At 40.0% G+C, this 26069-nt stretch overlaps 1 protein-coding gene across 2 annotated transcripts in view; it reads left to right on the plus strand.

The window, feature by feature from the left end:
- Window positions 1-26069, plus strand: part of ophn1 (oligophrenin 1) — a 51145-nt gene that overhangs the window by 12150 nt on the left and 12926 nt on the right. For both annotated transcript variants that reach the window (XM_020485236.2, XM_031826517.1), the window contains exons 2-14: window positions 5464-5559; window positions 9963-10024; window positions 17352-17423; window positions 18744-18845; window positions 19058-19168; window positions 19694-19798; window positions 19946-20075; window positions 20475-20575; window positions 20798-20889; window positions 21701-21779; window positions 22020-22053; window positions 22210-22272; window positions 23291-23365. In XM_020485236.2, the coding sequence (XP_020340825.1) occupies window positions 5464-5559; window positions 9963-10024; window positions 17352-17423; window positions 18744-18845; window positions 19058-19168; window positions 19694-19798; window positions 19946-20075; window positions 20475-20575; window positions 20798-20889; window positions 21701-21779; window positions 22020-22053; window positions 22210-22272; window positions 23291-23365 (1122 nt within the window). The remainder of the gene's footprint in view (window positions 1-5463; window positions 5560-9962; window positions 10025-17351; window positions 17424-18743; window positions 18846-19057; window positions 19169-19693; window positions 19799-19945; window positions 20076-20474; window positions 20576-20797; window positions 20890-21700; window positions 21780-22019; window positions 22054-22209; window positions 22273-23290; window positions 23366-26069) is intronic.

Consider the following 26069-nt stretch of genomic DNA (forward strand, 5'->3'; position numbering starts at 1 on the left):
CTTTGCCATGATGAGGGTGACAAAATGACTACCGTAATCAGAATGATGGGAAGTTTGAGCGCGCTCGATTTGTCACATTATGTGACGGTGCTCATTTTTTGGGTGGCATGAGTCTTGTGAAAGCGGGAAAAATCCATAAATTAGCTGCGTCATTGTATAAAACGCGAGGTTCAAAGCGGGGAAAAAAGTAGCGGCTTATAGTCCAGCAATTACGGTAGTAATCACCACGGGAAAAGTTATTTAACGAGTTACTATCTCCTGACTAAACTCTAAAGATATATATTTATCTTATATCAGTCACAGTCAATTCATTAATTCTTATTTACCTTCTCATTCTGAATGTCGCAAAACTCTTGGATAACTGCACGAACCCTAGCATATATTATGAATCAGCAATATACAAATTGGCTTAGTTAGTAAATAAATAACTAAATAATCACACAGAATTACAAACAGGATAGCTTACACATTGATTACTACACAATGCAATGAATAGTCCCTAGTGGACTAAAAGGAGATGACTGCTTGTTACACAAAATGTCGGATTCAAAAGAGAGGGAAAGGGAGAGACAAAGGAATTCCACGTACATACAGCTGATGACTATGCTCATGGTAATGCAAATACTTTGAAAAGGCCCTTGCACATCTAAGTAAAACTTTTTGAATGTGCATGGCAACAGTTGAACAAGATGAATGAAAAGGAAACCGCACACTGCTCTTGATAGTATCACTGATCTTTAATAAGTCATGCAAATACTTTGCACATGAACGGCCACTCATTTGAAAGAATTGCAATGTACATATTTACGTGTGTATGGGTTTGCTGTGTCTGAAAACACTCGATCCATCTATGGGGAGTAATGGCCTCGACAGTCTGCATGGAGCAGCCAGAGCCGCCAGTCTGCATGGAGCAGCCAGAGCCGCCAGTCTGCATGGAGCAGCCAGAGCCGCCAGTCTGCATGGAGCAGCCAGAGCCGCCAGTCTGCATGGAGCAGCCAGAGCCGCCAGTCTGCATGGAGCAGCCAGTCAGCCAGGATCCGCTATTCAGCCAGGATCCGCCAGGATCTGCCAGAGCCGCCAGTCAGCCAGGATCTGCCAGAGCCGCCAGTCAGCCAGTATCTGCCAGAACCATTAACCTGCCTGAGCTTCCTCTCAGTCCCGAGCTGCCCCTCAGTCCCGAGCTGCCCCTCAGTCCAGTGGGGCCCTTGGGGAGGGTTACTAGGCCAAGGTCGGCGGTGAGGGTCGCCAATCAAAGGACGTGATGCAAGTGGACTAAGACTTTGTTGGAGTGGGGTCCACGTCCCGAGCCGGAGCCGCGACCGTGGACAGACGCCCACCCGGACCCTCCCCTATGGGTTTAGGTGTGCGGCCGGGAGTCCACACCTTGGGGGGGGGGGGTTCTGTCACGCCCTGGTCTTAGTATTTTTGTGTTTTTATTATTTTGAACAGGCCCAGGGTGTGACATGGGTTAATTATGTGGTGTGTTTTGTCTTGTTTTTTGTTGTTGTAGGTATTGGGATTGTGGTATAGTGGGGTTATCTAGAAAAGTCTATGGTTGCCTGAAGTGGTTCTCAATCAGAGGCAGGTGTTTATCGTTGTCTCTGATTGGGAACCATATTTAGGCAGCCATATTCTTTGAGTGTTTCGTGGGTGATTGTTCCTGTCTCTGTGTTAGTTTGCACCAGATAAGGCTGTTTAGGTTTTCACGTTACGTTTATTGTTTGTATTGTTCGTGTTTATCTTTTTATTAAACATGAATCAAAATAACCACGCTGCATTTTGGTCCTCCTCTCCTTCGACGGAAGAAAACCTTAACACACACGGTCTGTCACATTGGTCTAATGTAGAGCTAGAACCATTTTACACACCTGTAGCAACCTTGCAATGTACTGATCTCTAGAGATTTAAATTCCTACCATTTCAACGTACAGCCACGCTCCGTGTTTTTCTGGTCTCCTAGATTCTAACCATTTGTGACGTCCGGTTCAACACCATCCGCTTGCTTGGTCTGATACGTTAATTCTTCACTAGGGGTTTTATGCACTCTGGCAAAAGGGGCGTTCCAAGTGCAGCATCTAGTTGCTCCTCATTACAGACCACAGACCAGCAAATGTTCTTTACATCATCAACATATGAATCACTTCAAAATGTATTGTATGACCTCTTTATACACTATAATATGCCCAGCCTTTAGTACTTTGGTTTTCCTAGATATGGCTATTATATTGTAATCACTACTATGGATTTGGATACTGCTTTAAAGCAAATTTCTGCAGTATTAGTAAAGATGTTATCAATACATGTTGATTTAATTCCTGTGGTGTTTGTAAATACCCTGGTAGGTTGACTGACAACTTGAACCAGGTTGCATGCACTGATTACAGCTTTAAGTTTTTTCTTGAGTGGACAGTTTGATGTGATTCAGTCAATATTTAAATCACCCAGAATATATACTTCTCTTACACATACATTATCAAGCATTTCACACACATTATCTAGACAGGATGGCCCAGGTGGTGAAGGTAGGAAACAACATCTCCACTTTGCTGATCCTGAACACTGGGGCCCCACAAGGGTGTGTGCTCAGCCCCCTCCTGTACTCCCTGTTCACCCATGACTGCGTGACCATGCACGCCTCCAACTCAATCGTCAAGTTTGCAGATGACACAACAGTAGTAGGCTTCATTGGCAACAACGACGAGACCGCCTACAGGGAGGAGTTGAGGGCACTCGGAGTGTGGTGTTAGGAAAACAACCTCTCACTCAATGTCAACAAAACAAAGGAGCTGATCGTGGACTTCAGGAAACAGCAGAGTGAGCACCCCCCCTATCCACATCGAAGGGACAGCAGTGGAGAAGGTGGAACGTTTTAAGTTCCTCTGTACACATCACGGACAACTGAAATGGTCAATCCACACAGACAGTGTGGTGAAGGCGCAACAGCGCCTCTTCAACCTCCAGTAGGCTGAAGAAATTTGGCTTGTCACCTAAAACCCTCAAACTTTTTATAGATGCACAATTGAGAGCATCCTGTCGGGTTGAATCACCGTCTGGTACTGCAACTATACCTCCCACAACCGAATGGCTCTGTTCAGAGGGCGGGGTGGTCTGCACAATGCATCACCGGGGACAAACTACCTGCCCTCCAGGACACCTAAAACACCCGATGTCACTGGAAGGCCAAAACAATAATCGACAACAACCATGAGCCACTGCCTGTTCACCCTGCTACCGTCCAGAAGGTGAGGTCAGTACAGGTGTATCGAAGCTGGGACAGAGAAACTGAAAAATAGCGTCTATCTCAAGGCCATCAAACTGTTAAACAGCCATCACTTACACAGAGGCTGCTGCTTACATACAGACTTGAAATCATTGGCCGCTTTTTAATAAATGGATCACTAGTCACTTTAATAATGTCACTTTTATTGTTTACATATCTTGCATTACTCATCTCATTTATATATATATATACACACACACACGCACACAAAATGGGGAGAACAAGTATTTGATACACTGCTGATTTTTGCAGGTATTGCTACTTACAAAGCATGTAGAGGTCTGTAATTTTTTTTATCATAGGTACACTTCAACTGTGAGAGACGGAATCTAAAACAAAAATCCAGAAAATCACATTGTATGATTAAGTAATTTATTTGCATTTTATTGCAAATGAATTACTGGATTTTTTTTCTTCTCATTTTGTCTGTCATAGTTTAAGTGTACCTAGGATGAAAATTACAGGCCTCATCTTTTTAAGTAGGAGAACTTGCACAATTTGGTGGCTGACTAAATACTTATTTGCCCCACTGTATATATACTTATTTCATTCCTTTACTTAGATTTTTGTGTATTTGGTAGTTGTTGTGAAATTGTTAGATTACATGTTAGGTATTGCTGCACTGTCGGAACTAGAAGCACAAGCATTTCGCTACACTCGCAATAACATCTGCTAACCATGTGTATGTAACCAATCAAATTTGAGGCTTTACAGAAATGTGGTTCTTTATATAGACCGCAACATCGCCCCCGTTGGCATTTCTGTCTTTTCGGTAAATGTTATGACCATGTATTGCTACTAGAGTTCGACCGATTATGATTTTTCAACGCCTATACCGATTTATTGGAGGACCAAAAAAGCCGATACCGATTAATCTGCCTTTTTTTTTTTTTTTTTTTTTTTGTAATAATGACAATTACAACAATACTGAATGAACACTTATTTTAACTTAATACATCAGTAAAATCAATTTAGCCTCAAATAAATAATGAAACATGTTCAATTTGGTTTAAATAATGTAAAAACAAAGTGTTGGAGAAGAACGCAATATCTGCCAATATGTGCCATGTAAAAAAAGCTAACGTTTAAGTTCCTTGCTCAGAACATGAGAACATGTGAAAGTTGGTGGTTCCTTTTAACATGAGACTTCAATATTCCAAGGTAAGAGGTTTTAGGTTGTAGTTAATATAGTATTTATAGGACTATTTCTCTCTATACCATTTGTATTTCATATACATTTGACTATTGGATGTTCTTATAGGCACTTTAGTATTGCCAGTGTAACAGTATAGCTTCCGTCCCTCTCCTCACCCTTACCTGGGCTTGAACCAGGAACACATCGACAACAGCCACACTCGAAGCAGCGTTACCCATCGCTCCACAAATGCTGCGGCCCTTGCAGCGCAAGGGGAATAACTACTCCAAATCTGAAAGCGAGTGATGTTTGAAACCCAGCTAACTAGCTAGCCATTTCACATTGGTTACACCAGCCATTAGGCTGATAGGCTTGATGTCATAAACAGCGCTGTGCTTGCGAAGAGCTGCTGGCAAAACGCACCAAAGTTCTGTTTGAATGAACGATTACGGGCCTGCTGCTGCTCAGTCAGACTGCTCTATCAAATCAGACTTAATTATAACATTAACACACAGAAATACGAGCCTTTGGTCATTAATATGGTCGAATCCGGAATGACACAATTTCACCTGGTTAATATTGCCTGCTAAACTGGATTAGTAGTTATAACTAGATTAGTAGTTATAACTAGAATATGAATGTCATCTGTTACAAGCAAGTTATTGACTTCATGAACCTTGTTTCTTAGCCCATATTAACATTTGCAGCCTATTTTTAGCACTTCTGGTTTGCTTGATTGTTTTTAAACACTTTACTGTGAAGCTTATCAGAAGTCGACTTGATTGTGCAGCTCACCCTGCACAAAGTGATCTTCCTAGTAGGGCACACCGCCTCAGTGCTAACAGTGTAACTCTGGTTCATGGGCTCATGATTACTGCATCCTATAGCTGTAGGATAAACATACACATTTAAGCCCAATATTTGGCAATCATCAAAATAACAATCACAGTTTAATTTATAAATTCCTAATACATCCACTATATTTTTGTTACCAAATTATGTAGATTGTGTTGATAATATGCCATATGTTTTATTTTATTTTATTAAGGTTATTCTGTGGCAGTTCATAAGTTCTCCCAGACACTCAACGTGTTCCAGTTCGACTTCATTGGTGATTCCCTGACAGATGACGAGATGAATATTGGTAAGTTCATATAGGGATGTGATGTCACACAAACACTTACCTCATTGGTCAACCTAAGACCATATGGGAATAATGTCTTAGTGTGGGGTGGAAAGCAGGCAATACATTACCTTGTATGCAGTAAAAATCACATTGTGAGAGCACCTCCTCGAAGAGTATGAATTAGGTTGCTTGAGATGGTGTGAATCCGAAGCAACCTGCCTAAACATTGTTTGAAGGACATTGTACAATGGTTGGGTCTAATCCTGAATGCTGATTGGTTAAAAATGCATTCCACAAATTGCCACCGGCTAAAGCTATGACATTAAATAGTCCTATTTACTATGTTCCATCTGACTACACAATCCACCATCTCATCTCAGTCAAGAAATGTATAAGCTTGACATCCACTATTAAAAAGCATGTAGACATGATCTCACATTTCTTTAAGGCTAACATTTTAGGTTCCAACACCAGAGATTTGTTTGAACCTTGCTGTCTGTCTCACTGACATTTGCAACATTGTTTTCAGTATTCAAATTCGATCTCCTACTGTCTCGTAGTAATGAACATGTCGGGACAGACAGCCAGGCAGGCAGCGTTTTTAAGCCAGTCGAAATCATGATTCAGCTGGGATCATTTTTATGGATACAGTCAGTCAGTCGTTTACATACACCTTAGCCAAAAACATTCTTAGGTCAGTTAGGACCACTATTTAAAAAATGTGAAATGTCAGAATAATAGTAGCGAGAATTATTTATTTGAGCTTTTCTTTCTTTCATTACATTCCCAGTGGGTCAGAGGTTTACATACACTTAGTTAGTATTTGGTAGCATTGCCTTTAAATTGTAGCCTTCCACAAGCTTCCCACTATAAGTTGGGTGAATTTTGGCTCATTCCTCCTGACAGAACTGGTGTAACGGAGTCAGGTTTTTAGCCCTCCTTTCATGCACATGCTTTTTCAGTTCTGCCCACAAATGTTCTATAGGATTGAGATCAGGGCTATGTGATGGCCACTCCAATACCTTGACTTTGTTGTCCCTAAGACATTTTGCCACAACTTTGGAAGTATACTTGGGGGCATTGTCTATTTGGAAGACCCATTTGCTACCAAGCTTTAACTTCCTGACTGATGTCTTAGATGTTGCTTCAATATATCCACATAATTTTCCTCCCTCATGATGACATCTATTTTGTTAAGTGCACCAGTGTCATGTCCTGACCATAGAAAGCCTTTATTTTCTATGGTGGAGTAGGTCAGGGTGTGAATGGGGGGGTGTTCTAGTTTATTATTTCAATGTGTAGTCTGGTTTTTGTATTTCTATGTTGGCCTGGTATGGTTCCCAATTAGAGGCAGCTGTCTATTGTTGTCTCTGATTGGTGATCATATTTAGGTAGCCTTTTCCAACCTATTTGTGGGATCTTGTTTTTGTATTGTTGTTTTGAGCCCTATTAGGCTGTATGTTCGTTTCTCTATTGTTTTTGTTGCTGGTTCTCATTCAAATAAATTATGATGAGCCTTGGTCTACCCATTTCGACGAGCGTCACAACCAGTTCTCCTGCAGAAAAGCACCCCAACAACATGATGCAGCCACCCCCGTGCTTCACGGTTGGGATGGTATTCTTCCGATTTCAAGCCTCCCCTTTTTCCTCCATGCATAACGATGGTCACTATGGCCAAACAGTTCTATTTTTGTTTCATCAGACCAGAGGACATTCCTCAAAGGTACAATCTTTGTCCCCGTGTGCAGTTGCAAACCGTAGTCTGGCTTTTTTATGTTGGTTTTGGAGCAGTGGTTCTTCCTTGCCAAGTGGCCTTTCAGGTTATGTCGATATAGGACTCGTTTTACTGTGGATATAGATACTTTTGTTCCTGTTTCCTCCAGCATCTTCACAAGATCCTTTGCTGTTCCGGGATTTATTTGCACTTTTCGCACCAAAGTATGTTCATCTCTAGGAGACTGAATGTGTCTCCTTCCTGAGTGGTATGACGGCTACGTGGTCTCATGGTGTTTAGACTTGCTTACTATTGTTTGCACAGATGAACGTGGTACCTTCAGGTGTTTGGAAATTGCTCCCAAGGATGAACCAGACTTGTGGAGGGCCACTATTTTATTTTTTATTTTTTTAGGTCTTGGATTATCTATTTTTATTTTCCCATGATGTCAAGCAAAGAGGCACTGAGTTTGAAGGTAGGCCTTGAAATACATCCACAGGTACACCCCCAATTGACACAAATTATGTAAATTATCCTATCAGAAGCTTCTAAAGCCATGACATAATTTTCTGGAATTTTCCAAGTGGTTTAAAGGCACAGACAACTTAGTGTAGGTAAACTTCTGACCCACTGGAATTGTGATACAGTGAAATAATCTGTCTGTAAACAATTGTTGGAAAATTACTTGTCATGCACAAAGTAGATGTCCTAACCAACTTGCCAAAACTATAGTTTGTTAACAAGAAATGTGTGGAGTGGTTGAAAAACGAGTTTTAATGACTCCAACCTAAGTGTATGTAAACTTCCGACTTCGTGTGTGTGTGTGCGCTCACACAGTTGAAGTCGGAAGTTTACATACATCGTTTTTCAACCACTCCACAAATTTTCAAATGTATAGTTTTGTCAAAACTATAGTATGTGCGCACACACACACACACACACACACACACACACACACACACACACACACACACACACATAGATAGATATCTATATACATATATCTATCAATTGAAGGAAGGTAAAACTAAACGCAACTAATTTGCTGTCTTTTCTTCTATTTGACGTGATTGTGTTACTGTAGCTGTGTTGTTGGCTAGCTCCTCTCAACTTCCTGACGAGTGAGCACATTTCCTATACCAGGCGAAGTCACCCCTCATCAGCTTATTTTTTTATTTAATTTAACATTTATTTAACTAGGCAATTCAGTTAAAGGACAAATTCTTATTTACAATGACGGCCTACCTCGGTCAAACCCTAACCCGGATGATGCTGGGCCAATTGGGCACCGCTCTATGGGACTCCCAATCACGGCTGTTTGTGATACAGCCTGGAATCGAACCAGGGTCTGTAGTGACGCCTCTAGCACTGAGATGAAGTGCCTTAGATCGCTGCACCACTGGGGAGCCCTAACGGGTTATCAACATATTGTTTTGGATGTATCGAAATAAATGTTACTAGAATGTTGCCTGTCAGTATGGCAATGGAACATTTAGAACGACTGGGTCGGCCCTTGACATCATCTCGGGCCTAACACCTCTGCCAATATATCCTCCAAACATTGGCTTCTCTGGCATTATCACTTAAATAGACCAACATAGCTGCTGTATGTCAAAGCTGTGTGCTGGAAAACCTTAGTGGGTGAAGTAGGCCTTGTGATGCTCATGTAAATGTCCTTTTTCGACTTCAGACCTGCCTACTTCTCACTTAAAATACAGTCGTGGCCAAAAGTTTTGAGAATGACACAAATATTAATTTTCACAAAGTCTGCTGCCTCAGTTTGTATGATGGCAATTTGCATATACTCCAGAATGTTATGAAGGGTGATCAGATGAATTGCAATTAATTGCTAAGTCCCTCTTTGCCATGCAAATGAACTGGATCCCCAAAAAACATTTCCACTGCATTTCAGCCCTGCCACAAAAGGACCAGCTGACATAATGTCAGTGATTCTCTCGTTAACACAGGTGTGAGTGTTGACGAGGCTGGAGATCACTGTCATGCTGATTCATTTCGAATAACAGACTGGAAGCTTCAAAAGGAGGGTGGTGCTTGGAATCATTGTTCTTCCTCTGTCAACCATGGTTACCTAAATTCAAAAGGCACTCACACATCTGAGCAATCTTTTTTGCAGGTGCATGGCAACAGTTGAACAAGATTAAGGAAAAGGGAAACCGCACACTTCTCTTGATAGTATCACTGATATTTAATAAGCTTACATATCAAGACTACTCAGTAACGAACGTTTCTATAGAAAACTGGAGAGTTGATCCCACACAGGTGTTCCAAAGGGATATATGCTCTAATCTGGAGCAAGCCCTATTAAACCACCTTATCTCAAAACCTGAATATGAATATCTAAAGACACTGGGGCAGCAGACTTTGTGAAAATTAGTATTTGTCATTCTCAAAACTTTTGGCCACGACTGTATATGGTTTTTGAGTTTAATCTGTATATGGCTATAGTCCGCCTCATTACTTTACTCCCTAGCATTGAGTCTGTGTAGCAACAGATGTATTGATGTTTCTCAATTTTTCAGTGTAATTTACTTCATGGAATTAGGATGTGAAACATATTTTCATGTTGTGGCACAAATCTTATGCTATCCTGTATTGATTTCACATCCTCCCCTGTACAGTGCCATGAGCATCATTTTTGCCCAATTATCTCACTAAACATGGATAACATATTTAATTTTGTCCACAGCGGAATCTTTCCAAGAGTTTGCTGGTCTCCTACAGGAAGTGGAGGATGACCGGATGATGCTGGTGGGTTATCAGCAGCACTTCTTTTAGAACCAGAGGTGGAAATAAGAGAAACCCCATCTGGAACTGGCTTCCTGTGCCCAGATGTTCAAAAGATATCTGACCGGATTCCGACAATCAGTTAGGATTAAATGATAGAATTGGGATTTTCAAGACTGTAAACTTAGATTCTTATCCTCCATATTGGGATAAGAATTTGGTAATCCAATCTGAACTTTAATCAGGATTGTATGTCGTTTTTGCTTTTTTCATAACTCAAAGGTAGTGATTAGGATTGTTTTGATGCTAAAAATAAGGATTATCTTGATCCCACTGAAATGGATTTAAAAAGTTGAATGGCACTACAACCAAGAAATTTCAAGGTATCTATAGGTTTAAAGAACTTTCTTACAGCTGAAAACCGAAGGTTCATTATGTTGAATTGATCAGAGTATACAGTACCAGTCAGAAGTTTGGACACACCTACTCATTCAAGGGTTTTTATTTTTTATTATTTTCTACATTGTAGAATAATAGGGAAGACATAAACACTATGAAATAACCCATATGGAATCATGTAGTAACCAAAAATGGTGTTAAATAAATCAAAATATATTTGAGATTCTTCAAAATAGCCACCCTTTGCCTTGATGACAGCGTTGCACATTCTTGGCATTCTCTCAACCAGCTTTACCTGGAATGTTTTTCCAACCGTTTTGAGAGTTCCCACATATACTGAACACTAGTATACATCTTTTCCAACACTCTGCGGTCCAACTCATCCCAAACCATCTCAATTGGGTTGAGGTCGGGTGATCGTGGAGGCCAGGTCATAAGATGCATCACTCTCCTTCTTGGTCAAATAGCCCTTACACAGCCTGGAGGTGTGTTGTCATTGTCCTGTTGAAAAACTAATGATAGTCCCACTAAGTGCAAACCAGATGGGATGGCGTATCGCTGTAGAATGCTGTGGTAGCCGTGCTGGTTAAGTGTGCATTGAATTCTAAATAAGTCAATGACGGTGTCACCAGCAAAGCACCATCACACCACTACCTCCATGCTTCACGGTGGGAACCACACATGCAGAGATCATCCGTTCACGTACTCCACGTTTCACAAAGACACTGGTTGGAACCAAAAATCTCAAATTTGGACTCATCAGACCAAAGCACAGATTTCCACCGGTCTAATGTCCATTGTTTGTTTCTTGGCCCAAGCAAGTCTCTTCTTCTTATTGGTGTCATTTAGTAGTGATTTCTTTGAAGCAATTCAACCATGAAGGCCTGACTCAGTCTCCTCTAAACAGTTGATGTTGAGATGTCTGTTACATGAACTCGGAAGCATTTTTTTCGGCTGCAATCTGAGGTGCAGTTAACTCTAATGAACTTATCTTCTGCAGCAGAGGTAACTCTGGGTCTTCCTTTCCTGTGGTGGTCCTCATGAGAGCCAGTTTCATCATAGCCCTTGATGTTTTCTGCGACAGCACTTTAAGAAACTTTCAAAGTTCTTGACATTTTCCAGATTGACTGACCTTCATGTCTTAAAGTAATGATGGACTGTCGTTTTCTCTTTGCTTATTTGAGCTGTTCCTGCCATAATATGGACTTGGTCTTTTACCAAATAGGTTTATCTTCTGTATACTACCCCTACCTTGTCACAACACAACTGATTGAGAAGGAAAGAAATTCCACAAATGAACTTTTAACAAGGCACACCTGTTGATTGAAATGCGTTCCAGGCGACTACTTCATGAAGCTGGTTGAGAGAATGCCAAGAAAGTGCAATGCTGTCATCAAGGCAACGGGTGGCTACTTTGAAGAATCTCAAATATAAAATATATTTTGATTTAACAAGTTGTTTTTGGGGGGGTTACTAAATGATTCAATGTGTGTTATTTCATCATTTATGTCTTCACTAATATTCCACAATGTAGAAAATTGTAAAAATAAAGAAAAACCTTTGCATGAGTAGTTGTCCAAACTTTTGACTGGTACTGTCGGCATGTGTGCAGTTCTATGGAGAGGTGTCAAATAGATGCATCTACTTATTTATAAGTGATATGCAGGCAGGCTCTATTTTAATCTACAGTGCATTTGGAAAGTATTCGGACCCTTAATTTTTTCCACGTTTTAGAATAAGGTGTTACAGCCTTACTCTAAAATGTATTAAACAAAACATTTTCCTCCATCTACAAGCAATAAGGTCAAAGCAAAAAAAAGTATTTAAAAAAAGGTTTTGGCAGATATATTACAAATAAACATACCTAATGTAAATAAGCATTCAGATCTTTTGCTATGAGACTTGAATTTGAGCTCAGGTGTATCCTGTTTCCATTAATCATTCTTTGTTTCTACAACTTTTTTTCCCCCACTCCCACGTGCGCCAAATACAGCAGTACAGTTTTTTAAAGTAAAAAATAGGTATTAGGTGAACAATAAATAAGTAAAAAGAAAAACAATAAAAAAATCAAACAGTGAAATAACAGTAGCGAGGCTATATACAGGCACTGCTTAGTCGGGCAAATTGAGGTAGCATGTACATGTAGGTATTGTTAGTGACTATGCATATATGATAAACAGAGTAGCAGCAGTGTAAAAGAGGGGGAAGGGGGGACACAATGCAAATGGTCCAGAAGTAGCACAACCTGTCCACTATGGCAAGGTGTAGGACTTTTCAAAGCACTGAAAATCTGGATTCTGTGATCTTGATATCTCAATCAGAATGATCCTGCCTGATTTTGTTTTCTCTTTAAAAAAAAAAGTTTTTTAAAATTACTTAACGGCCAAATTGATCTGATCCTGGATTGCAAAAAAGAGGATTACAGAATCTGGATCGTTCTGATCCAGATTAAAAAGTAGTGAAGATCTGGGCCCTGGAGTGAACTCTAGTCTTTTGCTTTGTGCTATTGAAGTCATTATGTCATGACACTGCATTATCAGCGTGCAGTGAAAAGCAGCAGATCCTGTTATACTGGGCTTTCTGGATGCTTTAAGGATGTTTTTAAACACAGTTGCTCTCTGATTACAGCTGATGCTCTTTTTGAGGGGAAGAAGAGCAACACCTGCTGGAGTGCAAGAGATCTCGCTGTTTATTTGTTTGATTTCTAGGCTTATAGTTGCTGGTTTCCCCTTTTCACACATTCTTATCATAACTCACCTTGTGTATTTAATGTAATGCATGAATTGTTTTTGCCAAATGGTCAAATAAATTGTATTTGTTACATGCACTGAATACATCGGGTGTAAATGTTAGTGAAATGCAGGCTTACGAGCCCTTCCCAACGATGCCGAGTTAAACTTATTTTTTTATATTTTTAAATAGGAGTAAAATACATAGTGCCAGATCAATGTGCAGGGGTACGGGTTGTTTGAGGAAGATATGTACATGAAGGCAGGCTAAAGTGACTAGGCATCAGGATAGATAATACGAGTAAAATAAAGAACCGAGTACCAGCAGCATATGATGAGTGTAAAACTGTGTGTTGTCATTATGTGGGTTTGGTGTGTGTGTATACAGTGCATTCGGAAAGGATTAAGACCACCCCTTCCCTATTTCTACATTTTGTTACGTTACAGCCTTATTGTAACATGGATGAAATTAAATCTTCAATCTACACACAATACCTCATGACAAAGCGAAAACAGGTTTAGACAGTTTGCCAATTGTGGTAGAGAGCGGTGCATTTGCCATGCAAAGTGATAATACAGCCAATCAAGATGCTCTCGATGTTGCAGCTGTAGAACTTTTTGAGGATCCGAGGGCTCATCCCAAATCTTTCAGCCAGAACATATAGTGCCCTCTGTAATTATTGGGACAGTGAAGCATTTTTTATTATTCTGACTCTGCAGGAGTACACTTTATTATTTGAAATGATGCAATGACTATGAAGTTAGTGTGGACGGTCACCTTGTAATTTTAGATATTTTCATCCATATCGGGTGAACCGTTTAGAAATTACAGCACTTTTTGTACATAGTCGTTGTCGTCGTCGTCCCCCCCCCCCCCCCCATTTCAGGGGACAAATTCACTTGTGTAATAAAATGTTCAAAAGTTTTTAGTATTTGGTTCCATATTCCTAGTACGCAATGATTACATCAAGCTTACGACTCTACAAACTAGTTGGATGTGTCTTTGGCTATGCCGGATTAAGTGATATGACATGCTATTCTATAAAGTAATTTCTCTGTAATTAATATTACCTGATTAAGCTAATCAGGTAGATAATTAACTAGAAAGTTGGGGCACCACGAAAGAATGTTTATAGAGCTGTTATTTTCCGAATAAACTCTTAACTTCTTGGCGCACCCATCCCGTTAGCGGGATCATTTTCGTCAACATCCGATCAATTGCAGAGTGCCAAATTCTACAAATATTTAATTTTCATGAAATCACAAGTGCAGTATAGCAAAACACAGCTTAGCTTGTTGTTAATCCACCTGGCATGTCAGATTTCAAAAATGCTTTTTGGGCGAAAGCAAACCAAGCGTTTATGTAAGGGCATCTATCTCAGCAGACAAAACATTACAAACAGCTAGCAGCAAAGTAGATTGGTCAGAAAAGCAATAAAATGAATCGCTTACCTTTGATCTCCGGATGTTTGCACTGACGAGACTCCCAGTTACACAATAAATGTTCCTTTAGTTCCATAAAGATTACTTTTATGTCCAAAATAACTCCATTTGTTTGGCGCGTTATGTTCAGAAATCCACAGGCTCGAGCGGTCACGACGTGGCAGACAAATTCCAAATAGTATCCATAAAGTTCATAGAAACATGTCAAACGTTTTTTATAATCAATCCTCTGGTTGTTTTTACAATAAATAATCAATAATATTTCAACCGGACTGTAGCTTTTTCAATAGGAGAGAGAGAGAAAATGTCTGCTCCAAGCTGCTCGCGCATGCAGAACTCTGCTGGCACCCAGCCATCCACTGATGCGATGTGATCTTTCTCGCTCATTTTTCAGAATAAAAGACTGAAACTATGTCTAAATACTGTTCAGACCATGTGGAAGCCATAGGGAAAGGAATCTGGTTGATATCCCTTTTAAATGGAGTGAAGGCATGCAATGGAACAGGTAGCTTTCAAAATAAAGGATCTTCCTCTTTGGATTTTCCTCAGGTTTTCGCCTTCAGTTCTGTTATACTCACAGACAATATTTTTACAGTTTTGGAAACTTTCGAGTGTTTTCAATCCTAATCTGACAATTATATGCATATTCTAGTTTCTGGGCCTGAGAAATAGGCAGTTTCATTTGGGGATGTTTTTCATCCAAACATCAAAATACTGCCCCCTACACTCAACAAGTTAAAGACCAAGGAAACTTTTACATCAATAACAGTCAATATTTAATCGTCACCTTGGTTAGTCTCATCTGAAAGTGGTAAATTCTTGGTTATCTTCTCGAACCCTGGCTAACAAGTTGAATCAGCAATACAACATTTGGTGTAATTTATTTACTAAATACCTAACTAATCACACAGAATTACATATACACCGAATGGATCATACATTGATTACAAATTATGTCATAAAGAGAACATCACTGGTGGACGGAGCCGACATGACGGCTGGTTACTCAAAGGAAAGGGGGTTGGGTTTGAGTGACAGAGCGGGAAGATTAAGTAACAAAGGGAGAAGCGATCTTAAATACAGTATTTTATGCATTGTAAATTACCGCCCATTTGAAAAAGGAGAATGCAATAAATATTTACTCTGCGCTGCGCTTCGGTAGATTGGTCGTAGAGCGTAAGCCGGTTGAACAGCATGGATCTCTGGTCCTCTGAAGACTGTCTAGTGGTGAACTGGAGCCTGGTAGAATGGATACTCTGTCCGTCCTCTCCTAGCCCACGTTAACAGCTGCGGGTGCTAACGCAACGGCTAGGAGGTATCACTTCTTTAGTGACTAAGAGTTCTAAGTTCATACCAAGTTGCCATACTATATGCTCATGCTATATTCTGGCTGGTATAGTCGCAATTCATCCTTCCGGCATGTAGGTCGTCACCTTCACATTGAAATTCGATGCTAATTTCATTAGGTTCTCTCAGGTTGGCTTAGTTCTGTAGGTGGTCTTTGTCCTTTCAATGTGGGGATCTCAAGTCCACACGTCCTTGGAACAGCTTATCTTTTAACGTAGGACTGTCGCCCTAATGTCCTCGTAACAGAAAGTTACATTATTGTCAAGGGCTTTATATAGGAGGGGAGAGAAGGGCGTGTTTCAGGGCCACTGAGTTGAGCTCTATGACAAACCATTTTCTCATTAAGAAGCTAAATTACATTTCATCTTTTCACAAATAGTGTCATGTTTAAACATTTTAAATTGCACAACAATTCCATGTGAATCTGAAAACTATAATGTGTAGACTTTCCAAGATACATTTTATGTCGTCCTATCATCAGTAATACTATCTCAGACGCCAACTGATCTGGCATCATATTCATTTAGTACCAATGCATATTGTCAGCTGGTTGGATTACCGAAATATGGTTCCTTTCCCCCCACATTTTGATGTTCCCAGACTCTGTTTAACAAGAGTCCTTCTGTAGAGTCAAGAGACAGGGGGGGTCATAAACCTCACCCACAGGCCAATGTCATGACGGATGCATTTGCTGTTTGTTTTGGTTGTGTTTCAGATTATTTTGTGACCAATATAAATTAATGCTAAATAATGTATTGTTAAATTGAGTCCATTTTTATTGTAAATGACAATACGTTTCTAAATACTTCTACATTAATATGCATGCTCCCATGATTACGGATAGTCCTGAATGTTGAGTGAATGTTGAGTGAGATAGTTAGATGCACAAATATCATATCCCTCTTATTGTAAAGGTAAGGGGTTGGCACAGTCTAACTTTTTCACTCATCATTCACGATACATTCAGGACTATCTGTAATCATGGTAGAATCCACATTAATGTAGAAGTGTTTTATTTACAATAAAGGTGAATCCAAAATTACACTACATTAGTTACCATTTAAATTTTATTGGGAACAAAATCATCTGAAACGCAAACAGCAAATGCATCCAAGTTTGTTGGTGTAATCATTGCATGCTAGGAATATGGAACCAAATACTAAACGTTCCACAACTTTAATACACAAGTGAATTTGTCTCAATATTTTTGGTGCCCTGAAATGTCTAAACGGTTCTCCGATATGGATGGAAATACCCTCAAATGAAAACTGACAGTCTGCAGTTTAACCTCCATAGTCATTGTTTGATTTCAAATACAAACCTTTGGAGTATAGAGCTGAAAGAAGAAAGCAATTCATCACTTTCCCAATAATTACGGACGGCACTGTAAATATGTCATGCAATTTTTTTGTATTTTTTTTTTCCTGGTTCAGGTTCAGAATGCTTGTGATCTGCTTATCAAGCCACTGGAGAAGTTTCGCAAGGAGCAAATAGGAGTGACAAAAGTGAGTTCATATAAAGCTTTTTATTCATTTATTTAGGGTGATGGATACTTCAGTATGTACATTTTACAATTATGGGTTATTGGATTGTTGAGTATACTCACTTTCTATTAGACATTCATGAGCTGAAGCAGCACTCTTTCCTTCTAACAAGTGTGTGCACTTGATGGGAGAAAAGAGGATCAAAGTTTTGGCAGTACATTATAAACCATTCTCATGTGTCGCTGAGATGGCACCCTCCAGATTTGCTTGCTGTGTAAATTTAGCGGGAAGCTCACCATGACACCAACCTTATTCAGCAAGGCATTCAGTCAAACTAAATGTATCTCTTTTGTATACTTACCCAGTGCCACCATAAACTTCCCCAGTTGATCAACGTTAAACTTTTTTACCATTGCAAAGACTATTCAAATGTACTAGTTCTATGAATGCTTATGCTGCAATGCAGGTTGACTGAATTGCGCCTTTAGATTGTGACTAAGTCAGATGGGGTGTAGAAACACCGCTAGTGTTGTACTGCACACTAAACATGTGGAAGGTTCAGTGGAAAATGTATAATCGCTAAGCCAAAGCTAAATAAATCAACTGAGTTTTTGAAAGCTGCCTATGGAAAACTGGAGCTGCCTAGTGGTTCTGGACTGGATATCCATTTTTCACATACCCTTGGTCTGTTGACCTACTTTTGACTACAATTGATTTGAGATCTATCTAGCACATATTGTATTAGGCTCAGTGTTTGTACTGAAAACATGGAATTTGCTTTCAAAAAGTGTTAGCTTCCCTTTCTCCAACTCACCCTTTGTGTGCCTCTGTCCTCTCTGCCAAGGCAGCTGTGTCTGAGTCCAAAATGGGTTGTGGACTGGAGTGCTTTGACGTCTGTAATCATCTACAGATGACCTCAGCTGAGACATGATCTTAAACCAATTCTAGGCCTTCCAAATGTGTTGGCAGGACTATGTACACCAGTGTTCCCCTACTCTGTCCTGGGTGACCTCCCAGACAGTCCAGTTTTGTTATAGCCCTGCACTAACACACCTGATTCAAGTAATAACCAAGCCCTTGAGTAGTTGAATCAGATGTGCAAAGCTAGAAGAAAAATGTGGACTGTTTTGTGGTCCCCCCGGGAGGGGGTTGGGGGAAAACTCTGATCTCAACAGATCAAGGCCAGTTATGGCTGTGTGGAGCAACATGTGCATGTACAAACTGTTGTGATTAAGATCTTGCTATTATTTTTCTTGACTCATGATGAAGTCTCACACTGAAAAAAAGTTTGTAAATGTTTTGTTGAATTATGGTGTAATTGAATAAACTTCCTTCTTTTAGGAAAGAAGGAAGAAGTTTGAGAAAGAAAGCGAAAAATATTACTCTCAGTTAGATAAACATCTGAATTTGTCTGCTAAGAAGAAGGAAACTCAGCTGCAGGAGGTTGGTGGAAATCCCTCAACATAGGCTTCCTGTAAACAGTTCAATGGAATTTTTTTTTACAAAGTTTTGTTTGTCAAATGTCTTTATTGTATTATAATGCTCCCTAATTGGATAACTCAACTAGCTCAATAGTTTAAAGATGAGCTAATAACACTTATGAAGACTATTTGGAAATAAGCTGCTTTTGTAATCACCATGTGGTTCCTCCACAGGCTGACGAGCTGCTGGACAAAGAGAGGCTGAACTTCTATGAGTCGTCAGTGGAGTATGTGTACCAGATCCAGCAGGTGCAGGACCGAAAGAAGTTTGATGTGGTGGAGCCTGTAAGTGCTTTCTTCTAGTCTCCCACACTTCCTGTTTACGCCTCCCAGTGTTGCTGCATGGCTATCCACACACACTCACTCACTCACTTACTCACTCACTCACTCGGCTATAGATGCTGCCTGTGTAACCTATTATGTGATACGGCCACAGTGGATCAATAGCCCTCATCCTGAACTAACTATAGTTACCTCTGAACACCTGCACATTAAGGAAGGCAAGTCTAGCATGGCACTAGGAAACAATTACTCACAATTGCATTGATTTCTCATTGGACCCAAATGCTAGAGTAGAAATAGGTTAGTGTTCGAGTACATTAGGAGTGAGTGTTAAGAACAGCCTTTGAACAGCTGTGAGAGCCTAGAAATCTGTTACTCAAGGCAGGTATGGAGGTGAAATCTTACACTTCACTTCATTAAGTATTATGAAATACATTTGCCCATTAGAAGAATATAGTGACAGGACCATTTTCTGAATGATTATCAATATACTAATAATTATATGTATGTTGCATTTTCAATGGACAGGTGCTGGCATTTCTTCACAGTATCCTAACACTCAACAATCTGACGGTGGAGATGACTCAGGACTTCATGCCCTATAAGCAGGAGCTGCAGCTCAGCTTGCAGAATGTGAGTAGCTACCGATGGTAATGAGACTCAATGATGATGGTGGCGATGGGTGGTAATGGTAGTGATGGGTCTGGTTAGGACTTCAGGAAGCTGTAATAGGGCTTTCTTATAACCATCCAACATGGACTGTTTTGCTGGGATCTGCAGACGCGGAACCACTTCGAGAGCACTCGTGAGGAGATGGAGGAGCTGATGAAGAGAATGAAGCATCCAACCCAGATCGGCAAAATGCACGGCCAACCAACCATTGAGGGCTACCTGTACTCTCAGGAGAAGTGTAAGTATTCATGTCAGTTTGTTTGTAAACCTGCTGTCTTCCCACGAAGTGAGTGCCCTTTGATATTTTAAGTAGAAATTGTGCACCAATATTGAATTTTAAAAGCATGTTATATTAAATTAAATGCTCTTTAATATAGACCACATGGAAAATTCAAGCAATCAGATTTTTTATAGAGGCTTGCTAAAGTGCCAAAATTCAGCATTTTGACATGTCCCTCATCAACCCTCTGTCACTTCTAGAAAGACCATGTTAAAATTAGGTGAAATCAAAAGTGCATTTCAACCAAGTTACACTTCTCAAAAGGCACCTAATTGGTGGAACGAACCTGCTATATTCCTCTCAACATGTTGTATTGAATGAGCCCTGACATGATATCCTATCACCCTGCTCTCCCAGGGGCCTTGGGTGTGTCATGGGTGAAGTACTACTGCAAGTATCACAAAGCCAGCAAGCTGTTTGTCATGGTCTCTGCTGAACCAAAACCCGCAACCAAACAGGTAGGTCATAAAATTGGTAATAGAATCTTGATTAGACACTTGAACAACTATTTGTTCATCTCTGATATCTCAATGGAATTATTCAAATACACATGTGCTCATATAATGATTAAAAAAAAATATATATATATTTTTTACTTTCTCCAAAGCTGTAATGTAGAGATTATCTCTCTAGGCCTCTCCACCCTCCTTTTACTCACACACTGTGATGCTTTCTTCCAGGGCCCCACAGAGCTGAAGCTTAAATCCTGCTTCCGCCGAAAGACAGAGTCCATAGACAAGCGCTTCTGCTTTGATATCGAAACTTACGAGAGGTTAGTACAAACAAGCCACTTTGAGACTTCGAGATGAGGTAGACTTCGTATAAGATCATACATGCCTTGTGGTATAAACACGTTTGAGCAGTGAGGTGAACAGGTGGTCTACAAGGACACTGAGTGTGTGCATGTACAGAGTGGATGATAGCCCAAACAATCAGTTGGCAGCAGGTGCCTACTTCCTGGAAGCAGATGGCAAACTCTGTGATTTCAGGGGAAGGGAACACCATGAACTCATATTTATACAAGCAAGGCATTCTTTACAATATTTACAGCAAGCCGTACACTGATATTTCATTGTATTAATTATGGAGCCCCATTAGCTGCTGCCAAGGGTCCGGCAAAATTAAGGCAGTTATACAATTTTAAAAACATTCATTACAGAATTCACAACACATTGTGTGCCCTCAGGCCAATACTCCACTACCACATATCTACAACGAAAAATCCATGTGTACGTGTGTATAGTGCGTATGTTATTGTGTGTGCATGCATGTGTCTATGTTTGTTACTTCACCGTCCCTGCTGTTCCATAAGGTGTATTTTTATCAGACCGAGGGACCACAAAGGAAATAAGTCTGACTTTATTGTGATATCTTCGAGGATTTTACTAATGTGCATGTAAGGCTTTTTCATGTTTTATGTGTGCTTGTTTTTTTTTTTTTTTTTTTAATGGTGGATTTAATAAACTTAACTTAAAAAAGGGAGCTCAGACACCAGCCAATTAATATATATATATATATATATATTAGTCAAACATGCAATATTGTCTATGTACTAACTGTGGCACTTGTTCCTATCACAATAGAAACATACCTGTAACTCTCCAGGCTGTTTCGGAGGCCAACAGGAAGTTATGGATGGAGGCCATGGATGGAAAAGAGCCTGTGAGTTTCTTTACTGGAGGGTCCATACAGCCCCCTTGGTCCAAATGTTATTCTGTACTGTAAAGGCATTGTGTTTTATAGTCCTAATATTGCTGTTTTTCTTTGGTAATGATGATGAAATATGATAATGAAAGTCTGATCTCTTTATAATATCATATATTCAGGGTTATTTTTATGAGTGCCACAGAAAGCTACACAGATATTAGTTTTTGGTGTTTTACATTTGTTATTTCATTCCAGATTTATCATTCCCCAATTCACAAGCAAGCTGAAAGTATGTACCATTACCAATGTTCATTATTTTTATTTTTTTACTGCAGTATAATATAGTAAATTAAACAGTATTAATCTCACTGAACATCCATAAAGACACATTTGTTTGTCATTCCACTGCTTGTGAAATCTGTTAAATGTTACTTGTCTTCCACAGTGGAATTGAATGAAGTTGGATTCAAGTTTGTAAGAAAATGCATTAACTTCGTTGAAACTAAAGGTAAAGTAACCAGAAAGTTCTAGTCCATGCCATGCGTTTTGTCTTTGTATGCCGCCTAACAGATATCATGCCAGTTTCGTCATAGTCTAGTCAGTTTTCCATATTGCCCGTTAGAGGGCAGAGATGAGTTGTTTGAAATGGACTCTGAAGCCTCACTGCTATCCTAAATGAACTTTCTCACTAGAGGGCAGCAGTAGATAAAAACACAACGGCTGCATTATGACGTCCAGTCATTTAGCTCACCACAATAAATGTCCTTATAGAAGAGCACTTCAGTCCATACTACATTTGCTGTTTTACTTTGTTTACAGCAATATAAATAATAACAACGCACTAGTACTATACATAGTTTTTTAAGAATCATACCAGTATGTAGGCAACAAAAGTATTACTCCAGAGAGAGTATATTACCATATGGCATCAGAAAACGGTTAAATGTGTGGGCACATTCAACTGCTCTTATCTCTCAAGCAGCTCAAATTCTTTAGATTCCATAGGCTTTCTCACTTCAGCCCTCCCTAATTCACTCGTCCAATTTATTTACGAGTTTGGTGAGGCACCGGCACTTTGATTTTGTATGGTCCTGTATGGTTTAGGTGGTCGAGCATGGTGCTTGCAAAGCCAGGATTGTGGGTTCGATTCCCGCGGCCAACCATGCATTAAATGTATTAATGCAAGATTGTAAGTCTCTTTAGATAAAAGCGTCTGCTAAATGGAATACATTAAATGATCCTCTTATCTTTCACAACCAGTAAGATATACAGGCCTCGTATAATAACATAAACTTCAGCCATCCACTGGAGCAGGGAAGCAAATCATTCATTTGGAAGAGGCTGGGAAATAGGCTAGCATTGTGAAGGCGTTGTCTGCTACGTCCTTATTTTCACTCCAGTTGATACAGGCCTGCACTGAGGAACAGCTTGTACATTTCCACTGCTCTGAATTTCTCTGGAGGAAACTCCCCCTTTTCTTTCCTTTTACCTAAACCCCACCCACTCTCTCCTTCTCTCTTTTACAGGACTCGCACAAGAAGGAGTATACAGAACTGTTGGCAGTAACATCCAAGTGCAGAAGCTTTTAAATGCTTTCTTTGGTGAGGAAATTACCCAGTCAACATGTTCTCTCTCTCTCTCTCCCTCTCTCGATAGATAGATAGATAGATAGATAGATAGATAGATGGGATTGAAGAATGCATGAAACAGAGGGGCTGTTTGAAGCACAATACAGAGATTAAACTGTTACATTTCCCTGTTTTACTGGCACACACAGCTTGCCTGAGAACTCAAACTGAAATATTCAGCTTTTCTTTTTTCTTTTTTTTTTACATCATTCTGAGACGGTTGTTGTGCAAAACAAAGACCTCGGTGATTGGATAATTTCTAACTAATCAGAGTATCAAAGCCAATGACACATTTTTTTTAATCTGCTTTACCCGTGTGTTCTGACTCTGGCCCAACTCAGCAGTTTTTCTTGGACCAATCAGAGCGGTTAGAATGTGTTTGCATTCTAGAAGTTGTCGGGGAGCTACACTGATCCAGACTCATTGCAGAGAACAAAGTAACGTCCGTGGGTGTTGCGCAGCGTTTGGGCGGAGCAAGTATTTTGGGTAGCCAGGCAAACACACAGCAGATTTTGAAGCAATATTAAAAAGCACCAAATGCATATTTATGAAGTAGTTTATAAGTAATTCCCTTGCCCCTAAGGCAGATGACTGTGACCGGATATAACATTTATTTTATCCAATATTAATCTAGATATCACTAAGCGCTACTGCAAAGGCTTAATTTATCATAATATTGTATCCATATCATAATCTTGTATCCAACCCTCCATAATAGTTTTATTGTTGTGGAAACAGTGCAAAAGACACTGGCATTTTATATTTACTTGCATTTTAAGATTGAGTACTTTAATTCACCAATACAGTCAGATATTTCAACTGGCTGCACCTACTGTGATAACTTGCCAGTGTGACCTGAAGAAAAAAAGAACACTAATCAGACGTGTTTGCAAGGGCCCCTGTGGAAAAAAAAGGTTTGCCATTTCTGCTTAATTTTTTTAATACATTTTTAAATTTAGTAATAGTTTAGAATTTTTTCCAGTTTTTTTTTTTTATATATATATTTTTTTAAACAAATAGTCTGGGGATGAGCATGCGCATCTTCAATATGTAACCATTGTTCCTCTTTAGTGCATTTAACAATACGAGTAAAAGCCCTGGATGACGAGTTGATACAATTCCAAATCTAGAAGGTTAAAACCACCCTCCATTTAAAGAATGTCCATTTATTTTTATTTTACCTACAGTGGGGAGAACAAGTATTTGCCACACTGCCGATTTTGCAGGTTTTCATACTTACAAAGCATGTAGAGGTCTGTAATTTTTTATCAACAGTACACTTAAACTGTGAGAGATGGAATCTAAAACAAAAATCCAGAAAATCACATTGTATGATTTTTAAGTAATTAATTTGCATTTTATTGCATGACATAAGTATTTGATACATCAGAAAAACAATTACAGAGATCATACGTTTCCTGTAGTTCTTTACGAGGTTTGCGCACACTGCAGCAGGGATTTTGGCCCACTCCTCCATACAGACCTTCTCTAGATCCTTCAGGTTTCGGGTCTGTCACTGGGCAATACGGACTTTCAGCTCCCTCCAAAGATTTTCTTTCCTGTTCAGTTCTGGAGACTGGCTAGGCCACTCCAGGACCTTGAGATGCATCTTATGGAGCCACTCCTTAGTTGTCCTGGCTGTGTGTTTCGGGTCGTTGTCATGCTGGAAGACCCAGCCACGACCCATCTTCAATGCCATCTTTGGCCAAGATCTCGTGATACATGGCCCCATCGATCCTCCCCTCAATACGGTGCAGTCGTCCTGTCCCCTTTGCAGAAAAGCATCCCCAAAGAATGATGTTTCCACCTTCATGCTTCACGGTTGGGATGGTGTACTTGGGGTTGTACTCATCCTTCTTCTTCCTCCAAACATGGCGAGTGGAGTTTAGACCAAAAAGCTATTTTTGTCTCATCAGACCACATAACCGTCTCCCATTCTTCCTCTGGATCATCCAGATGGTCATTGGCAAACTTCAGACGGGCCTGGACACACGCTGGCTTGAGCAGGGGGACCTTGTGTGCGCTGCAGGATTTTAATCCTTGACGGCGTAGTGTGTTACTAATGGTTTTCTTTGAGACTGGTCCCAGCTCTCTTCAGGTCATTGACCAGGTCCTGCCGTGTAGTTCTGGGCTGATCCCTCACCTGCCTCATGATCATTGATGCCCCACGAGGTGAGATCTTGCATGGAGCCCCAGACCGAGGGTGATTGACAGTCATCTTGAACTTCTTCCATTTTCTAATAATTGCGCCAACAGTTGTTGCCTTTTCACCAAGCTGCTTGCCTATTGTCCTGTAGCCCATCCCAGCCTTGTGCTGGTCTACAATTTTATCCCCGATGTCCTTACACAGCTCTCTGGTCTTGGCCATTGTGGAGAGGTTGGAGGTAACGAGTTCAAACAGGTGCAGTTAATACAGGTAATGAGTGGAGAACAGGAGGGCTTCTTAAAGAAAACCTAACAGGTCTGTGAGAGCCGGAATTCTTACTGTTTGGTAGGCGATCAAATACTTATGTCATGCAATAATATGCAAATTAATTACTTAAAAATCATACAATGTGATTTTCTGGATTTTTGTTTTAGATTCCGTCTCTCACAGTTGAAGTGTACCTATGATACAAATTACAGACCTCTACATGCTTTGTAAGTAGGAAACACTACCGATTTTGCAGGTTATCAA

The sequence above is a fragment of the Oncorhynchus kisutch genome, linkage group LG6, assembly GCF_002021735.2.
Source record: "Oncorhynchus kisutch isolate 150728-3 linkage group LG6, Okis_V2, whole genome shotgun sequence".
NCBI lineage: Eukaryota > Metazoa > Chordata > Actinopteri > Salmoniformes > Salmonidae > Oncorhynchus > Oncorhynchus kisutch.